The following is a 21,365-nucleotide window of genomic DNA, read 5'->3' as shown; positions in this document are numbered from 1 at the left end:
ACTAACAACGCTGATTCGGAAGAGACACCTACAGCTGCACACTTTTAGTAGTGCGTGGTGATGATGCTGCGATATCTACAGCAATGTTTTTCCTTAACATGGAGAATGTCATTATAGTATCAATATTTCACATTTCGCGTTTATAATCATCGATAACCCTTTCAGGCTTGGAGTTAACAAACCTGAGTGTTGTTTTTTAATACTTTTTCTCGCTACAGAGAAAAACTATTATTTTTTTTACCTTAGAGAGTTCAGCCCCAATTTCAACAATAACACCAACACAGTCTTTGAAATCAGGGCTGTTTTCCCGGAAATGTAAAAAAGTATGTATATTTGAAGCGAGAGAAAGCAACACTCGCATTTGTGCGTGCACGGTCTGAAAGATACAAAGGAATTTTTTCAAAGTGTTTTGGGGACGAATCGCGCACCCCCCTGCACTTTAGAGATTCTTCTGAATATTAACGTGGGAGTGTGTTTGGTTTGCATGTCTTCCGTGGACACCAGAGGTCCGAAAGAGGGTTCTATTAAACTTCGAAAAAATGGTGATATGTTTTTTTTCTTGTTGCTCAGGAAAATGCGGTAAAAATTACCGTAAATTTCCATTCGATTTGTTAAAACCACCCATTCCAAAAGTCATAATATGAATCAATACATAAGCTCTCGAATTACATTAACATTAAAATTTGTCAAACAAAAACAAATGTTCAAGAAATTGCAAAAAGTTTGACTAGATTCATGTGTACGCCGATATTCTGTTGCTCGTTTTCCCCCCAGTTCTATATTCATATATACTGAGAGACTACTATCAACACCACCTATAGCAACAGTTATAGGAGCTAGCTTATTTTGGCTGTAGATGGCTGTGCTACTATAGGTATTTCTCGCTTTGCGCGGTCTCACTTTACACGATTTCGAAAATTTTATTTTAGCATCGTGTCGTTACCTGCGAAATTTGTCCTGGAGTTTTGATGCTCGTCCTGGAAATGGGCATGCAAATTGAAGATATGATGCATATAGAGCTATTAGTTGATTGTTGACGCCGTCCATCTACGGTGCCTTTCAACATATATATACGCTCCGAGGTTGAAATATTCTATCTGCTTCCATAGCTTAGATGGTAGAGCACTCGTCCGGCAAGCGAGAGACCTGGGTTCGAGTCCCCGTGGGGGCAGTGATGAATTTTCTTCCTTGTAATCTTCATCTCCACAAATAACCAGTCTTTCGATGAATCTTGAAGATATGATGTTGTTAAAATGACAAAATCCGTTGGATTTTATGATTTAGATGAGACAGATGTGGGGCAAGCGCTCAAATCCAATTCACCAGATCTCACTAATCAGTATCTTTTAATAACATTGACAATGCTATCAGAATTTTAATTAAGGAAAAAGATTCTAATGAAAGTAGAATTTATGTATTTGCGAGGGATATTTAGAATCCTCTGGCAATTCTGTTGGCATTGAAGTTTTCATAGAGACGAAGAATGCAGCTTGCCACCTGAATCTCGACCATTTCATAAAAAAAAGTTATCAACCAGTTGTCATACCAGGATCTTCAGGAAAGAAAACATCTACACACACCAGAATTGATCGGAAGTACCTACTGAGAAGACAGAAGTAAAAATTATTCATTAAGTTCATCCATAATAGCTTTAATTTACGAGATTTTTTATTTAAAAGTTTGAGTTCAATTCTCTCTCATCAAAAAAATTATTTTGCTGCTGGAAAAAGTTGGTTTATTTTATTTTTTATCTTTCTCTGAACAAAATCCCAATCCCCATCTTACCGATGTTAAGTGTTCCCACAAAATCATCACTTCAGAGGTGATGATTTTGTATGACCAATTAATCGCGTAAAGCGAAGGATGCCTGCATTGGCGTACGCAAGAGGGAGGGGGGGGGGTGTTTGAGATTATAACCCCCCTCCCCGATGCAAGATTATAGTGTTATTTTGCAGGAAAAAACGTGAACTCCCCCCCCCCCCTTCAGAAGGAAAAGAATTTTACCCCTCCCCCCGGAGAAAATCCTGCATATGCCTACATATGGATTGCCTGTCTATATTTTTTAAATATCTAGAAGCTGTACTGTCACATTGCGTTATTGGTTACAAATGTTTCAAGCTAAAAATAATTGTGGAATTATGGTATCACGCGATTAGTTACGTGCGTTCTCGAGCTCGACTAGTCAAGGGTATTAATGCGTATTGTCGAATTCAAGGATGAAAATTCCTTTCGCAATTTCAGCCAAGTATCTAGCTTTAGTACACAGTGTCATTAGCTATTTACATGAAAAATAGAAGCTGTTCAAATGTTTGTTTTGAATTTCAGCGTTTTCAACTTTTCTTACTTGAAACTATGATTCGAACTTTTGCCTCAAAAACAAAAAAAAGAACGAAAGAAAAGAAAAACATTTTTTTTTCCTGGGAGTTTTCCTCCTTGATACTCTTCTCAACTTTCTTGACGTTCGCTCATCCATCATCGCCGTGTTCAGAGTCTTGTCTTCATTGAGTGAAAAATGTTCCTCCTACGCTACTCGATGAGCACATATATATCTTTGTTTTTCTTTTGCACTTGTTTGGTTTCGTTCTAGCTTGAGAGTTTCTTCATGGAAAACACAGGAAAACGTGTTCTTGTGTGTGTCTGGATCTACGTCGTGTTTTATGGAAAAACTCGTGTTGTTTCCTGAATTCTTTCGAGGAGAATTTCGCTTCACGTCAAATTTTTGCGCGCTAAAGGATGACAAATTCTATGTTGAGGCTGCAACCGTGGAGGAGGAGGAGGAGGAGGATGATGAACACGTGGATCTTTGGTTTTTCTTCCTCTTTGCTGAGAGCGTAAATATTTATCCTCGTTAGCGTTTCTCGAAACCTGCGTTCATTTGTTTTATTTTGACGAGTGCTAGAAATATGTTTGTGGAATTTTTGACTCTTTTTAAATTGTTTTTTCCTCTTGTAATAGCAAAGTATGAGTGATGATGCGGAAAAATGTTGTTTAAGTGAGGTGGGAAAAGCGTGATAGTTTTGAGAAACTTTTTGGACGTCTTATTTGAAAACTCATCGTGGAAAGGAAATATGTATAGACCTACTGTATTGAATTCAGAACCATATGAATATATACGAAAATATAGAACAAAAATGTTTAATTTCTGTATTCTTTTAAAATTTTTTTGGAAGATTGACCACAGTGTTTACTTGTATAAGAGTTCCATTTAAAAAAAAAGGCTGTTTGTGTCAATGCAGCCTTCACGCCTATTTCCTAATTTCTCAACCAAAATTTTTATGTTAGGAGAGTCTACGTAGGAGAATAATTGAGTAAGTCACAAAAGATAATTAAAAATTAACTTACAGTGCTAATCACTTCAAAACTATTTTTATTTCTCAACACAGTCTCCATCAATATTTGTGCACTTATTCCATCGTTTTATCAGCGCCCCAGCTCCATAAAATTCTCTTGGGGTACATGAATTAAATTTTTACGTTTCCCCCACAGAGATATAGGATATTTGACATGCTCCGTCTTTTTACTTACAATAGCCATTCGTAATTTTTAACTGCATGCTCGTGAATACCAACCATTATCACGTGCAAAAACATCCTCCCCCCCCCCCCCCACTCATACCAGAAGCATAAATGTGCAAATTTTCACATTTTTGGTTTATCAGCTGGTTGGATCCCTTATTTTGTTACCTAAGTTTTACTAGAAACACGAATGTGTATCCCCTATTGAAGCAATGTTACAAAAAAGTTTAGGAAAATAACATCCAAGTGTAACATGGATAGGGCAAACATTGAAACTTCATTTCCCGAAGTCTTTGTTTCCCCAAAAATTTGTACATTCATGTTTCTGGCACAAGGGGAACGATAATAGTCTCCATCTATATTTCATCAGATTGTTTAGGCAATTTTTCGTATTCACTGCGGTTTGGACCAGTTTCAGATTTTACTAAGCAATCTTTCGCTGGTGTAGTGCTTATGGTGGTGTGGCGTGGCTTTTTCCCAAAAATTAAGGATTTGCAGTGAAACCTCTCTCCCCGGCGGGACAAATAAAAATTCGTCCGTAAAAGATGGGTGACCGTTAATCAGGGGGGTTTGAAATTCATAATTTTATTATACAAAGGGAAAATATTATTTGGATAAAAGAAGGGTGCCTGTTAAGTGGGGGGGGGGGGGTTACTGTGTATTCAAATGGGACTACTTAACTTTACATGCACCTCGTAAACATATTTGGTGAATTTTAACGAATTGGTACGTGTGCAGAAACGTGCTGTGTGTGTACGCGTGGCCTTAACGTATTTATGTTGTGATGAATTGTGCTTGTTTTTGGTTATACTGGTGTTGCGATCTGTCTTCAATATTTGGAAGTGAAAATAACGAATGCCTTAATTTTCATAGTTTGTGGCGACAACGTCCACCACTGGATGGCGCGGACAGCACCATATGTTATGTGTTGATTATTGATCATGTTTGTCGCACCGCATTCGTTTTCTGTACTCGAGGACTAATTAGACCGTCACCAACAATTTTATGCTGATTTCGAACGAGTGTTGGACATTTATTTTTTTTTGTACTCACCGAGAGGTTGGTACGCTAACCCCTCGGTGTGGATCTCCCTGCTGTAGCAACTTTTTTCTTTGGTCATGTGGTCGTTTTTTTTTGTTCCAACTCCGCGTCAGGAAACTTCAGTTTTTGTTGTATTTCCGCATCAGGACAGTCTTTTGTACTTTTGGCGAGTCTCTTATCTACCTGAGCTACCGCGCCCATTTTCATGCTATGTAAGTCTGTTTGCGTTGAAGGTACTGCTCTCTGATTAAAAAAAATTAACATTTGCCGAGACCGGCTCGGCAAATGTTAACTCACTGATTGAAATAAGGTACAAATTAATGAAAATCTCAACTATTTTTAACAATTTGTCTGTCAGCCTGTATTGGAGTTTTAATGATCACTGTTATGATTGGATTTGTGAGACTCGTGGATTTGATTTCGAAGACTAAGCTATAACTTTACTGCCGGGCTATCGCAATTCCAGTGGTATTCGAAATAAGTTGAAAAATCCTCGTAGTCCGTTAGTACTTCATAAAAAGAAGAAGAGAATGTAAAAAATCTCAGCAGATTTTCGAAGTTCAGCAGCGCATTATTTTCTGACTTTCTTTTCTTCGTGAAAATCGAATCTCATTGGTGAAAGCTCACTGAAGAATCAAGCACCCCGTGAATCTGTCTTACTTTCAATACGCTGAGACTTTTCATTATGTATTCTAGCAGCTTGAGTTGAGCTGTGTTGAGCAACTTTCGCCTCATTACAGTCAGGTGTTTCATTCAGTCTTGTGGCTATAATGAAAGAGTGAATCTGCCTTCAGGCAAGACGGTTTGTAACGTCTCACCAAGCTTACATCCACGGCTTATTCTGACGTGACGGGACGGGTCGGGTCCAGTCTGTCTCCGACTGCATAATAGACTTCTGATTTGACAGCGTGAAAATGATTGAAGACGTATACGTAGTTTAGGTATACCACATTAACCTCAAGTGACTCTAATAAAACATGATGTCCAAGAAAATTTTTAGCTTAACCATGCGTTGAAAAATAGTTTCTTTTTAGATAAAAAGCAATAAAAATGTATATAATATTTTTTTGTTTTCTTAAAAGAAACTTGAACGAAATTTTATGTCATTAAAAATGAATTTATCGTGAATTGTTTCTTCTTTCATATTGGCCGAATTGTGATCGTTACAATTTTTTCTCCATAAATATATCTGACCTTACGGCGCATGCTGTGCAGATTCGCGTGAATTCATTCTAACAATCCTGTGAGCATGATCCGTATTTACGATTCCCTTATAAAATCACGATTCGGATGCATTCGTCCTCGTTAGCACCTGCAACGTCAAGTTGATGCATTAAGTTAGCTGTTCGAGATCTGCATACAGGAGATGCAGACATGCCTTTTTCCTTTTATATATGTTTTTGCGCAGCTGCTAATCTATCATCCCCCTCAAATATGAGTTGTTTTAGTTTTCCGCGAATTCATTCCAAACAAATTGGTTTCCCTGAGATGGAGGGAGGGAACCAAAATGTTTCCCAAAACTGTTGATTTTGCTCATCAGAGACAACAAGAATGCAAAATTGGAGATTAAGGGGAGGGATAGTATCCTTCCGGTTGCCACTCGTCATACATATTTTTCCTTATCTCTTGTACATGCCTCTGAAAAGGCTTGTTAAAGTTCCTCAAGGAGAAAGCCTATATTGTGTCATTCTTTCACCTCTCGGATCCTTAGCAATTTGTCTTTGGTGAAGACATCTTCGATGTCATAGTGCTGGTTCGAATTTCAGAATTTTTTTCTGGCAATAAATATGTGAGAAAAGAAAAAATTTATTAATTCCTTTGTTATTTTAATTTTCGCACATTGCAGTTTTTCAGTACTAAGTAGAGCTTTGGTAGAGAGAAATCATCTTTCCGTGAGTTTATTCGGAAAAAGTATGTATGAACCTCGGGATCTTTTCCACGGCAGAGGTGAACGAAGTCCGGCCTATAAACTAAATAAATATTTAGTTATTTAGTTTAGTTATTAAAATGTTAATTAGTTATTGTAAAATGCAATATAAGATGTGAAGTGGTGAGTATATGAAGAAGATTGTGGTTAGCTAGGAATGTATTGATTAGTGTTCATGAAAAAGCCTTTGTACCAATTTAAACATATATATCTCTATATCTTTGAAAAGAGTAGATTCCTGTGTATATTGATAGTACAAGAGCCTTTATCCATGCAGTCGACGCTCGTTATAACGACCTCACGTTATAGTGACCATTCCGTTACAACGACTTGTTTGATAAGTCTTAAATTGCTTTTTTATAACCACTATCACATATGTTTTCCTTTCGGTATAACGACCACCCGAAAAAACATTCATTTTCGACTGAAAAAGGGGAGTCGTTACGTCGATTGTATTTGGTGTTAGAAAAGTAGTTATTCAGCCTTCACACGACCTGTAAAAATAATCGTGGGTGAAATATAGCTGAAAATTTGTTCTCCCATAGTCTACTTACTACGTGAAGCAGTGAACTCTCAAAATTTTGTCACCCGTGGCTCCTTTGCTCAATTTAAGGTTCTCCTGAATATTTCAGTAGATATTTTCACTTATAAAAGAACCGGTTCAAAGCTTAAATAGGTACAAATCAATATCTCTAGCTCGCCGCGATGCACACTTCGAGAAACGCTGGCACAAAGGGCTGTTTTAGTAATAAGTAATTTCTTTTCAGAAAATACAGTGTACAGTATTTCAGAAAATAATTTGATATCAATGTGTCCATGATAGTGTCTGACAGTGGGCCTACTCTGTTGTGGTCTTAGGATTAACTTTTTATTTCTCCGTATTGTGTACAGCACGCGGTGTAGGATGCTTGTATTTTGTACATTTTTATTACTTATGCTTTAAGTTTTGTTTTCCGATTCTATTGTTCCTCAATTTCTTTTTTTCACATCTCGGATTCCTAGTAATTTGTCTTTGGTGAAGACATCTTCAATGTCATAGTGCTGGTTCGAATTTCAGATTTTTTTTTTTCTGGAAGTATGTGAGAAAATTTTTTTTTATTAATTCCTTTGTGTTATTTTAATTTTCGCACATTGCAGTTTTTCAATAGGATGCTTATATTTTGTACATTTAAGCATGTACATAAAGCTGCACATTACTGCATGTTGAGCTTTTTTGCGCTTATTCTATTGCACTTGTAATTTGGCTTCGTACTATGGTCAGCCTGTATTATCGATTTTTTTTGGAACAAGTTGGTGATTTTTAAAAAAAATTAATATGTTATTGGACAGTGACTGTATTGAATATATCAACGTTTTTTTCATACACAGAATTCATATAACGAAGTTTCTTCTTTTCCTGTTTCTATCCGTGTCAGAATCAGAACAAAATTTTCCTTAAGTGTTTTTACTGCCCTTTTTAATTTGAAATGTTTATTATTTCTTTATTATCCATTATTTCTTTTTATTAAAAAGCATTTTGCAAAAAAATAATCAGTTGGTTTGTTAAAATTAAGGAAGCTTAGGCGCGCTCCAAACACGTACTGAAACTCGTGAGGCTATATTTTCATAACTGTTTTCAATATGACAAAAATGTAGGCTCTTTCAAATATATATATATTTCTCATACCTTGGATATCTTTTCACAACATTCTGAGGTATTCTTCAACTTTAGCCAATTTTGGTAATTGCAAAAGAATAATGAAAAATGACTAAAGCTTAACGTGGATATATTATCCTCAGATTATCATGCTTAACATGGATATATTATCCATACACTTTATGTATGGTTAGTGAATTCTTTCTCTCTCAATTGTTTCTTCTCAATCGACAAAGCTGTTTTGTTACATGGTCAGGGCCGTCTTAAGAGCATTATGGGCCCCCGGGCCAAGTGATTTTCACAGAGGTCCCACCTGGTAAATTATCGAAAAATACAACTACTTATTTTTCTGAAGCCCCTCTTATCTTAAGGCCTCCGGGCCGTACATGTACAGGTCGGCTTAACGTCTTATCCTACGATTAAAAAAATGTGTAAATGCAGGTTTTTTTCTGCAGTAAATTTGTTTCTTGAGATTCCTGTTTGTACTGCATTCTGTGCATTGAACTACCAGATTTGCTAGTACAGCTTCACCGATGCTGCTGACGGGGATTTTTCATCCATCACGAAAGAGGTGTTAGGTCAGCGTACGCTATTGATTCCCGCATCGCGATAATTCCTGTAACAATAGCAACAATATCCCTTTAAAGACCCCGCTGGTCATTATATAATACATATTGGGAGGGGGGGGGAAATAAAAGGCTATTCACGCAGTCCACGAGTGCATGATATAGAAGCCATTTCTGGTAGTGGCGACACACTCATATAGAATAAATATGAAAAGGCGGGTCGGGTAGGCGGTGCCTCCGAAAATCGCAGCCAAAGTTATGGCCACGGCATTGCGAATTTCAAAGATTACAGTGGAACACCAGTAGTTCCTAATGCTTCGGGACATTCCCGGCGGCTGGCTGTTGGAGCAGGTTTCTGCTGGTGGTGTGGAAGGTGGGTCGAGGAATGCGTCTTGCCATCTGCCTCATGATAGAGATTGGATGGAATGATCTGGAAGCCTCCCTCTTTCCTCTACCATCGCCACCAGTGTTCAAGATAATTTTTTTGGAAGCGAAGAAAATATCATATAAATATAGAAAGAAAAATGGGGACTTTTATATACGGGCATTCACGTAATGCAGGTGAGGTAGAGGAAAATGTTTTTCTGGCGTCCAATGAGGTCCTGCCGTGAAGCGAACGTGCTTCGAAAACTCAATGAGCCGAAACTGTTTCCGACCTGACTGAAGGAAACCTCTTTGCAATGGTTTGGACCTTTTTTTTTTTTTTAATTTCTGTGCTTATTACACGGGCATTGAGTGATGGTGTCTTCCGCTGAAGCGGATTGGTAAGACTTGGATCCCTCCTCCCGGTTGCATTGCACCTTTCGAAGTGATTTTATCATTTTTTTTTTCCTTTCGTCTCTCTTCAGGTATGAAAGTGCTACCAATCTGATGTCGTGCGGGGTGACCCAATGCCAAAGTGAAAGGTATAGAAGTGGTTGGTGGTGGTGTGGGGAACGAATAACATTTTGTAGTTGGAAGTGGGGGGGGGGACACATCAGTGGTGGGTATTGAGGCAGTAGTGGATAGGTAGGTCTTTTTTTTTGTGCTTCAGGTTTGTGTTCGTTCTTTGGGAAACAAGGCTGGCTCCCAACCGCGAAATAATCACTCATTCCGTCCTTCCTGAAGGCCTCTTTCCCCTGCCTACCTCTTCTTCGATTTAGAGATGAGGAGGGCTGGACTCTTGTGCTGGATGATTGATACGCAATGTTCGATTGATAAACTGCTACTACTGGTTTCTACAGCTTCTGTCGCCCTTTCCTCCTGCTGCGGATTCGCTTTTGAGAGTTGAATGAAATATTAAACCTTCAGTTTTCATTTTTGTGGGTTCGGAACTACAAACGGTGGAAATGGTACTTGGAAATGCATTATTGCCATCGTGGGGGCTTTTTTTTGTGAAAAAAACTTCATTTTCTTTTAATGAAAACAACAGATTTATTAAATGGGGATTTAGTGATGTGCTTTTGCTTTTATTCAAGCTCAACTTACTTAATTAACAAGGCATTTACAGTTTATTTGTTCATTCGAGGAGAGAAAGGATCTTCGATAAGGTTTTCGCTGGAAACTTATTCAGAAAGAGAGAGACTAGCTTTCTCGAAATTGAAAAACCAGAGTGAATTACATCGCAGTACACCCGTATCCAATGCAGAGAATAATCATATCGTTAAAAATGCGTAATACATATTTTTTTAACATGTCATTTTTTCTGCCAGAATTTGTATCATACCAAAAAAGAATGAAAAATATGAACCTCTCTTGAGATTTGCATTACAACGTTTGCTAACGTAGATTAAATCTGATGGTAACATCTAGGCATTTTTTTTTTCTCGAGCACCTGCGTTAAAGCATTTTAAAAGAAGATGCAGACACTTCTTTACACCAGAAATATTTTTCGTGTCTACTTAGTCTAGCGGCCGTCTTTTGAGTTTGTCAAGATATTTTCGACAAACTCGAAGGACAAACGACGAGGCGAGACACAGCGAGGTGGAAAAATTTTGTGAGAGAAGGAGGCTTTGCCTTTTTTTTCCCCATAATTTCCTGAGGGCCGAAATGTTAGGGCTATGTATGACAATTAGCCCGAATCAAACAAATCAAATTTCAAGTTAATCATCAGAAGACAAGTTTAAGAAGACAAAGAAAACTTTCTAAAATGAGACAATCATCAGTTCTTTTCGTAAGATCCAGTTCGGATTTCCACTTTTCGTTGCAAAATATTTGTATAACGAGTTCGCGCACCACTCCAGTAACTCGCAGTCGTTTCTGCCGGGTACGGTCTCTTTTGTAGAGTCACTCAGTCCATTATCACGGACACTTGTCTTTTTTTTCATGGTTCGATGTCGCATCTCCTTTCTGTCCATCCAGTGACTTCAGTCTTGATCCCTTCCTGGGATTGTACGCTATCTTTAGAATTAGTTCAGTTGCCGAAGGAACGCGTGTCAAAAAGTTGGTGCTTTGGCGTTCGACTCCGGACTTTCATCCACCTGGTCACATATAGATGTAACGCTCCAAGATGAATACTTGCGATCTTTTCGGACGTCTTGTTCAGGTTCTTCATTCGGGATATCCTTCTCATTCAATTCTTCGATGGTCTCACACCGTCATGTCAGCCTCTACAGCAGGTGAAGATTTCGCCGAAATGGAGAAACACATATTTGATAAAAGAAAAAGCAATAAATTTGATCACGTAAGAATATATTCACTGTATCTCTCACACATTCAATGATACTGTAATTTGAACAATAGAACAGCTCACTTCTGTCTCTCTCAAAAACTCTTGACCCTCTTGTTAGTTCCTTCCTCTGATTTCTATTGTATTTTCACATGCTTGTACATAATTGTTCAATTAAACGATTTCCAAATTCTGAACTTTGTTTTCTGCATCTGAATATAATTTTTTTCTTTTCGAAACATGTCTGTTACGAAGTTTGAGAGAGAATCTTTTAGATTCTACAGAGATAACTCCAAAGTCTATCGTAGGTGGCCAAATCAATAGGAGTTCTATTATTTGAGCAATCAATGAAGTAATCAATACAATCTTTTTGAGAATTGAATGTTAAATTGTCAATAAATAATGTGTTTGATAATATTTAATAACAATAACATAAAATTTGTAATAAACTAACATGCATTAATAACATGTTAATAAATGTATCGTATATACAGAATCTATATACGAACCTGGTTAATTGCATGTTAAAGGGGACCGCAAAAAGCGGCCGAATTATTTAATTCAGCTAAATAGGATCCATAAGTTGACCAAAGATAGTTTCTTACTGTCAACATTCACGTACGATTCTATTTATGGAACTTATTCTCAAGCTTTGCTAATCATTTGAGAGGTATCACACACACATACACTAGGAACTTATTTTCATTCGTTAATTGTAATTCTAGTACTTTCTATAACTTATTGGGTGACGTAAAAAAAAATGTCAAAATTTTCGAATTGATCCAGAGGTGAATTAATGGGATACATCTGTTGGGAGCTATAATGCGCACTCAACTCATTTGGCTGTACAATGTGGAGATAGACGTGAAATCATCAACAAAAATAATATATTCATGTTAGGCCGATTAATTTTTTTTTCTTGTTTTTGGACCTAAAAAAAACTACAAGCTATTTCTAAACTATACTCACTAAATGTAGCTTGTAGCCTACAATTCCAAGCTGTTTTGTTAGATTCATACAGGCACTAGCAAGCTTTTTACGGATTTAGACAGCATTCTTGGTTATGTCGCTTTTTCGATCACGAATCTGCAATTTTTCCAAACCATCCAACCGTTTATTTCTCTTGCAAACTTTTGCCTCGTTCTTTTCTGATGGGAGCAGCGACAGTTGCCTTTCAATTTTTTTCCCCTAAAATGAGGAATTGTCATCGAAATCGAAGTTCTCCCAAGGATATTAACTACATGTTTCTCTGCAGCTGTTTTTTTATTTGATGGTTGATACTGGTTGAGTTGTGTTGCATGTCAGTCTCTCGAAGACGACACAGGTACGGATAAACATTGATGTTCTCTTGGCTAAAGAAAGTTTGGTTCTAAATATTTGGCCTGGAATGGAGGACTTGCTTCAGCATCGATACTTGCGGTACAGTTTCTTGCGAAACATCTGCAGGCATTTACTGTTTTTGAAAATTCAAGTGGAAATAGAAGGGGGGAGATGCTAAAAATTAAATCTCTGTTCTGAACATACTGACCATTCTAACATCTGATCATCATTTCGTAAATAGTTCTTCAACCTTTTTACGACTGCGTATCGGTGAAAGTAGTTGCAAATTTTCGCGAACCGGCGGAAATGAAAAAAGATAATTTGTGGACCAAAAAAAAACCACAATAACATAAATAATTTGCTAACGGACAAAAAAAATGAATGTAGATAGAAATGATTCACAGACTTGCTGACGGCTGAGACAGAAATAAAAACCATAATAGAGATGATATAATATTTAATGAATCTTAAATTATGTGGCGGCTATATGAATTGCTCGGAATGTTTCGCGGATCAGCTGTAGAACACTGCTTTGGAGCCTTCTGGGAGTAAAGGAGGGTTGCATGTCCTCGAAGTCTGACGTCGGATTCAGTTGTTTTGATTGGACAATTGAAGTAGTTGGATTTTCGAAAATATATTTTTTCACTGCTCTAGTCTGAGAACTTTTTGTGCAGACGTTGCAGTTTTCAAATCTTGGGAATTTACGTAATACAGTGAAACCTGACTAAGTTGGACACCTACTGTTCCATTAAAATCTTCCGATGTTCCTAACACGACCATGGTTTTGCAATGAAATTCGGGCTCGCAATGCGTGATCTTAATGACTTTGGCTGAGGATCATTCGAATGCAGTTAATAAAAAAATCTCAATTTTACTCGAAACAAACTATACTTATGCGGTTAATTCATTCATCACTAATGCGAGAGACATACTCTCAAATTTGGCTGTTTGGATGCCAGTAGCTCTTATAGTAGAATAGGCCTGCAGTAATGCGCGTTGGCAGGCATTGCGAAAAGAAAAGCGGTTTATCCCTGAAGAAGGAGGAGGTGATCACGGTAGCGTGACTGACGTGTTATATTCTGGCCAAGGAGAGGTCTTGGAGGAAAATAAACTAAAATGCATAGAAATGAATGCTCACCAGCGACTAAGAATATCGCGCAAAAGGATCAAGACCTGTTTTATTTTGGCATCAAATTCAAAGACAGTGTATCTTCGTGTGTCACGGTTCTTTTCTCATTCCGCAGCGAGAAAGATCTTTTTCTTAACGCGTGCTATCAGGTCTTTCACGAAAATGCTCTTTCTTTTCTTTTATCTCCCAAGAAACAAACGTTCTTATGTATTTATTCGTGTCAAGATAATAAATTTATACCGAACGATTGTCTGGGAGCAGTCGCGTTTGACGGTGGGTTTTAAATATCAAACACGTGGTAAACGACAGATGAAGAATGTACAAATACCGCGTCGTCGTTGAGAATTTATGGTGACTTGAAAAATGTTTCAGCTTTTCGGTCACACTACACACGCGTGACCCGCTTGTAACAAAGTTGGAAAAAACAGCGAAAATATTTGTTTTTTTTCTGAATTTTCTCAGGGGTGGGGGGGGGGGGGTTACGTTTTTCCCTGCAAAATAATTCCTCTATATAATTTCCAACGAATGAAAACATGGTGGAATGTGCGTGTATGTGTTGTGAACCTAACGTGAGGTTTGTTTCTTAGGAATACTTGTATGTTCAAGTAGTGCTGTCATCATTTGTCTTGAGAATAATTCCGAATCGGACAACTCAGTATATTAAGTTTTGCTTGTTTGTGTGTAAATGTTGTAGACTTGATTGTGGTGTGTTGTGTGCTGTGTGTGGAGACTGTATTACTGTATACAGTGCGCCACAAATGTTTATGCCCCACAGTATATTTAATAAAATTAAAAATAACTGATAGATTTTATTAATAATTTCATCCAAAAACAGAAATTATGCATTCTAGAACATATGAGGTGAAAGTTTCATAAAACTAAAACTTCAAAGGAAAAAAATTGACTTTTTCGTACCTCAAAAGTATAGGCACAGAATCAAATTTATGCAAATTTCAATATGCGACATAGATTTACGTCACAAAGAGTTGTTTCGCATTGTTGCTACATGAACCTTGAATGTTTTCGTGATGCATGGCACCCACACCAATATCCACTCGGTGCTCGAACAAGGAGGTATATTGGATATGGGTACTGAGGTCACACAAGGTAAATCTGTTTCTCAAATTTTTATTGAATTAAATCGATTTAAACGAAGCATCCATAGGGTGCTGGCACGTGGTGAGCATTATTAACTAAAATCGAGACCTGGAAGATCCTGAGTGACCAGTTAACATGACGACAGAAAAATACTAATACTGGCTCAGAAACAAGTACATTCCGCTTGTGAAATAAAACAGAACAGAATAAAATATTTTTCGAGAGAAACTATTCCTAGATGAATTCGTGAATTCGGCTATTCTACAAAAGTGCAACGTGATTAGTGTATCCTTCTCGAAACAACTATAAGTAAGCGCAGTTAGAATGGACGCGAGACCATATGCCATATTCAGGGAAGTGGCTGCGTTTATACTCTTCAGTGATGAAAAGAAGTGGAATTTATATATGAACGGCCCAGAAGATTATTCTTATTATTGGCATGATCTAAGAAAGATTCCACGAACTTTATTCAGTGCACAGTAAGGTGGAAGTTCGGTGATGGTGTGGAAAGCGTTTATTTATGATGGACAGACCTCATTGGCATTGTTAAATGGCAGTCAGGATTCAGAAATGTACCAAAAAAACAACAACTTGAAAGCCATTTATTACCATTTTGGAAAAATATTGGTTGCTTTAAACTGGATTTTTCAGCCAAATTATGCTTTCATTCACACCTCAAAGTCAACGAAAAAGTAGTTCTGAGCTAAAAACGTCTCGGTTCTGGATTGGCCAGCCTTCAATCCGAACCCCTAACTCCATAGAACCCTTACAAGTGTCGTTCATAGCAGAGGAAAACCATATTTTTCGGTTTTATTAGTGGAAAATGCAATTGAGAAAGCACAGTTTTATTCGTCAGCATTAGTGTAAAATCTTGTAACTTCGATGAAAATACGTGTATTTGATGAATCGAAGTTAATAAAAGCAATGGCGATCACATGAAATTTGTGCCTAAACTTTTGTGGCGCACTGCACAATCTGACGTGTATGCCATGTTATAGATAGCTTTTAACCCTTTTTTTTTTAAGTGTTTATTTGCAATTCTTGTGTGTTATTGCGTTCAGAATTCGAATTCGATGGATTATTTTTTAACTTCAAATTATCTTTTTTTACTTTTCAACGTATTTGTTTTGGTTTTCCTTCCTTTATTTTACTTTGTTTTTCCAATGCTAAAATATGTTAACATATTCTGCTTCTTTTTCTGTAGGCGGCCCTGTCAAGAAGTTGACGAAATCCAAGCTCCGGGAAGACGTGGCACTTGCATCAGCCAAAAGAAACGACCAACATTCCGAGTGATTCACCTTTTTACATACGGTGGAGAAGGAAAAGCGAGTCGATAAATCGGGAATTCGTGTTACCCTATGCTGTTATTTCAAGTTCTTATTTGGCATAAAATGTAGTGAAGTTTGATAATTTCAGTTTGATTAGGACATCTACACACATTATGCCTACGAATTCGCCAAGCATCATGTATGGTTTTAAATAAATGATTAAATATCCTATTTGACGCGCCACTGTAGAAAGAATAATTATTATTATTCCTGATATTTTTAAGCACATTTTAATTCCGAAAAGACATTCTCAGAAGTATTCAGAATAATTATTTTCCATGCCGGTAGCTCCGGGTCACATGTCGAGTAAGAAATTTTTGACGCTGCAGCTATGGCCACCGGTTGGGTTCGAACCTGGGTCCGCGCAATGCGAGTCCATCACTATGACTACATGACCGCACAGCGGTATTTCGATTAGTTTAGCTTTTTCGTATCGCAACTTCATAAAAAAAAAGATGGCGATAGCTTACAGCTTTTTCGAATCCATATTTAGAATAATGACAAGTCATATTTTAAATGTAAATTTCGTGATATTTGTGAGATTTCACGTCCACATCATTCTGTAAAGGTGGAAATTATGGTAAAACCTCATTTGTTGAGTTAATTATTTAGGCCACTACGCTTATAAAAATGCTGAGGTATTTTTTAATTTGCCTAAATCGTGAAAAAAATTATTGTTTTTTAAAATCCACGAACCTTCAACCTGTTGCTCGCAAGCAATATGGGTGCTCATTGATGTATTGAAGAGTGCTTCATATTGCTCGATACTCAAGTCCGATTTCATATTCGCGAGGTTATTGATCGTTCTCAAAATCGATTACATCCCCCTCCCCACATCCGAAAATTCGATCCATCCAGCATATGTCAGTTACCACAAAAGGTGCTCTTCTTTTGATGATAGAGATAGGTGGGCGCTTTGTAGATTGCAATTCAAAAGTCCCATCACACAATTTTTCATATAGTGGAATATCTTCTAAAACTTAGTTTACTTTTTTGCCCGTTTTAACCGGTTTTTAAAATGTTTCTGATCCGCATTGTAAGTACCACATTGGAAATTGCGAAACTTTCCGCCAACTGCCACCTATTTTAAAGATTTTTTTTCCCGATTGCGAGTCGATAACTGCTCCCCCCCCCACCCCCATCAAGAGAATTGACTCCGATGCTGGACTGGAATAAGGATGGTTATAATTTCAGCTATAGTCATTGGATACACTACTAAACCAGATATGCACCTCATCCATATTCCTCTGCGGAACTTCTAACGAATTGGTACATGTTAGGACGTGTATGTATAGTGAACCTTCCGTGAAGTTTGTTTCTGTGTAATGCTTGTTATGTGTATTGAGGATCCGGGTTCGAACCCCACAGTGGTGGTCGGCTGAAGTTGGTTTTCTGTGGTTCCCAACTTCAAGATCTCCGAGCCGATCTCCCCGTTAAAAAGTCTCGCCACAGAGAGCAACAGGCCTACAACGTTACAAATATTCAATCATTACACTTCACTCGCAATTTGAAGTATAGATGGCAGCACTGAAATTTCATACATAACACCAGCTACACATTCAGACTGTTAGGTGTGCACACTCACTTTGTTCCAGACTCTGCGACGAAGCTGGGCTGGAAGAGATCTCGGCAACGGGATAAGTCCGGTGGCAGAGACCCTGGCGTTCATTCATGTTATGTGTAGTGCTGCCATCAATTTTTTAAAAACTGAGTTTTTTTTTTCTCCACTTATAGCGAGTGAAGTGTAATGAATGAATAATTGTAACGTTGTAGGCCTGCTGCTCTCTGCGGCGAGACTTTTAACGGAGAGATTGGCTCGCATTCGCACCTCGAAGTATGGAATCGCAGAAAACCAACTTCAGCCGACCACCACTGCGGCGACGGCCGGACCAGACTAGACCATTGGATACACTGCAAAAAAAGGTTTAGCTTACGTTGGACTGCTATATCCAATAGCTACAGGTGAAATGGGCTACTTGAGTGACGTCAAAGGTTCGCCTGGAGGCTTTCTGCTATAGAAGGTGGTGGAAAAACACGCGCAGTATTTCTTTTTCTCTCTCCGTCTCTTAGTTACAATATAAAAGTTTGATAAAAGTTAATTTGTAAAACTTTAAAAATGCAACCAATAACACTATCGGTTACATTTGCGTGAATGCAACCGGTACGATTATTGATTGCAATCTTCAAGTTTTATAAAAGAACTTTTATCGTGTAGTCCCGGCATTATCTAACCTCTTGAAGAAAGGCCAATTCCTCCCACTGGCAGTTCAACGATTTTGGGGGGGGGGGGGGAAAGAAACACGTGTGACTGTAAAAACAACTTCAATGCGTTTAGATCCCGTGATATTTCGGGGTGACTGAAATAAAGCAGATCAAGTTTGACGAGATATCTCGGGATTGCCGCCGAAAGAGTTAAACATTATCAAAAAGTCGTTTCCAGTGTAGTTCTTAAGCAATCGGAAGTCACCGATCGCGTTTATGCGAAGAAAGCATCAATAAAAACATTACGAACTTCGGATCTTATTTTTTTTAGTGACTAATGACGAGTTTTTGGATCGTCGTATCTTTTACAAATCGAATCCAACGAGGGATAAAATTAATTGATAACTTGATTATTTCAGTTTCGATAGTTACTATCGTGATTTGAAAGCGGGAGGAGAATTATATAACGCAGTGGTTCTCAACCTTTTCTGAGTGTATAATTTCTATGGCGGTACCCTTTAGGCATCTTTTTGCGTTTGTTTATCAAATTTACTGATTTATTTTATTATCCTCGAGTGGCCGCGGAGCCCCTCAGAAGTACACACGGAGCACCGGTTGAGAACCGCTGATATAACGTTTCCTCTACAGTTGCAGAAGAAATTATAAGACCTGGTGAAAAAAAATGGCGATTATTAAAAAAAAAAAAAACCGCCAGAATTTTTCCAAATTTTTTTTTGACTATGATGATTAATAGTAACTTGAAAACTTATTCAAAAAATCCCCCCTATACTTTTTCAGTAAACTTTATTTTTCGATTTACAGTGTAATGCAATTCGAAAAAACTATATATAAGGCCACTCCGCCATTTGCTCACGTCACTTACCTTATTTGCATACCCTCATAGCTAGCCATCATTTCTGGGCTGGGCTTCTCAAAGTATTCGATGTGGTTGTTTTCCGCGAAGCTGTGTTTGCAAAGATGGGATTAGACTTAACGTTTTAGCAAAATTTAGTGATATAATTCCGTGTTTAATATTTCAATTTCCTACATTCTGCTGAATGATGCATGGTGAACCTCAGTATGTGTGAGTGTAGTTTTAAGCCCCGTTCACATGTGCAAATATTGCGGTAGCATTGGGAGGTCTAGCACCCGCTTGACGACTTTTTTCCTTCGTAAGAAAAGGAATGGAGAGCAGTCATTGGTGAAAATTCTTGAAGCGGGTTTAAAACCCACTTTTTCTATTTCCCATGTGAATGGGGATTTATTTGAGAATCCATATGAACACTACTAATCAAGGCCGTTGCAGGGCGGGGGGACTTGGGGGTCGCCCCCCTCCCTTGAAATGTGAGAAAATGACCGAAAAAAGGGAAAAAGATGGCCAAACTATCACTTTGGTTTCCCCTGCCCCGAACGAAATTTCTGGCTACTTTCACTAGCAGAATGTACTTGTTTCTTGCCAGTATTAGTATTTTTCTGTCGTCATGTTAACTGGTCACTCAGGATCTTCCAGGTCTCGATTTTAGTTAATAATGCTCACCACGTGCCAGCACCCTATGGATGCTTCGTTTAAATCGATTTAATTCAATAAAAATTTGAGAAACAGATTTACTTTGTGTGACCTCAGTACCCATATCCAATATACCTCCTTGTTCGAGCACTGAGTGAAATTCTGGCCTGCTACTAATATCAATTACGATGGGTGAATAATTATATTAAGTCTGCTTGCGGACCACCTATGCCATCGTCCTGGACCACCGCTGGTCCGCGGATCATACGTTAAGAAAACGCTGGTATAGAATATTAATATTCTATACCACTTAAGTGATGTGAGTTGATCTGTGACATTGCCGCGGGCTGCTTAAGTGAATTTATAAATGTGTCGCGGATCACTGAAGTGATCTGGAAATGTGCCGAGGACCACCTAAGTGATCTGGAACAGCATGAACGGACACTTGAGTGATATTTAAGTGCGCCGCGGATCACTAAAGTGATCTGAAAATGTGCCGCAGACTGCTTCAGTGATCTGGAAATGCGCTGCGTGTTCATTGAATGAATTTGTAAATGTGCCGCGGGTTACTGAAGTGATCTGAAAATATGCCGTGAATCCTTTAAGTGATCTGGGACAGCACCGCCGGTCACGTAACTGATCTTCAAATGTGCTGCCAACAACTTAAGTAATCTGGAAGGAACAGAGCGCCAGGTCACTTATCTTTAATGTACCGCGTGACACTTAAACAATCGGTAAATGTACCGCGGGCCACTTAACTTACAAAATTAGGTTTGAGGTCGCGAGTCACACACACATCAAAGGAATACGGGGGCCACATTTGCCCCGCGGGGCCATTGGTTGAACATGCATGCATGCCTTTGACAATATGAGGGAGGGAGCGAGAAAGATTTAGTGCCAATGGGTAAAAATAGCTTGGGGGAAAAAAGAAGTTTTTGATTCATTTTTCCAAGCCCCCACATCCCAAACTTTGTAGCCTACATATCAAAAGGTTTCTGATTTATGGAGGGGACAGAAACACATTGCCACTCACACACACTCTCTCATCTTTTTAAATGCCTCACTGCAATCTCAGGCGGCCGTGCTCTGTATGTAGTAAATGGAAGTTCCGCCCCATTCTCTGTGCGCTCGCGCTATCCAACTTCGCCATCACGGACGATTCCTGAATAACTTGGTTTGAGCCTCATTTGTTTTACTGCCCGAGCTATCACAGATGTTAGAAGAGAGAGAGGAGGAACTAAAAAAAGGTGCAGTTCTTGTCTTGGTAGGGCTTTGTCCGACAGTTTGTTTAGGAGCTAGTTTGTAGCTTTTCTCTCTCTCTCTATCCATCTCTTTTGAGAATTTCGGGTGGATATTTTCTTTTTATCTTTTCATACGCAAGTTGTGTGTTTTCTCATTGATTCCCATCAGGTATCGATTGCCACCTGCTATCCCTGCCTCCTTCCAACA

At 38.3% G+C, this 21,365-nt stretch overlaps 1 protein-coding gene across 2 annotated transcripts in view; it reads left to right on the top strand.

Annotated features, from left to right (window-relative positions):
* The window catches only part of LOC149076910 (putative RNA-binding protein 19), a 47,282-nt gene extending 30,892 nt beyond the window's left edge, over window positions 1-16,390 (top strand). For both annotated transcript variants that reach the window (XM_089244627.1, XM_089244628.1), the window contains exon 27: window positions 16,084-16,390. In XM_089244627.1, the coding sequence (XP_089100753.1) occupies window positions 16,084-16,172 (89 nt within the window). In that variant the 3' untranslated portion in view covers window positions 16,173-16,390. The remainder of the gene's footprint in view (window positions 1-16,083) is intronic.
* The last annotated feature ends 4,975 nt before the right edge of the window (window positions 16,391-21,365 follow it).

The sequence above is a fragment of the Pholcus phalangioides genome, unplaced genomic scaffold (assembly GCF_987345545.1).
Source record: "Pholcus phalangioides strain wild (caught in Gottingen) unplaced genomic scaffold, Ppha-v1.0 ptg000015l_1, whole genome shotgun sequence".
Lineage (NCBI taxonomy): Eukaryota > Metazoa > Arthropoda > Arachnida > Araneae > Pholcidae > Pholcus > Pholcus phalangioides.
Note: the sequence above shows the minus strand (reverse complement) of the source record. Positions and strands in the feature narration are given on the sequence as shown.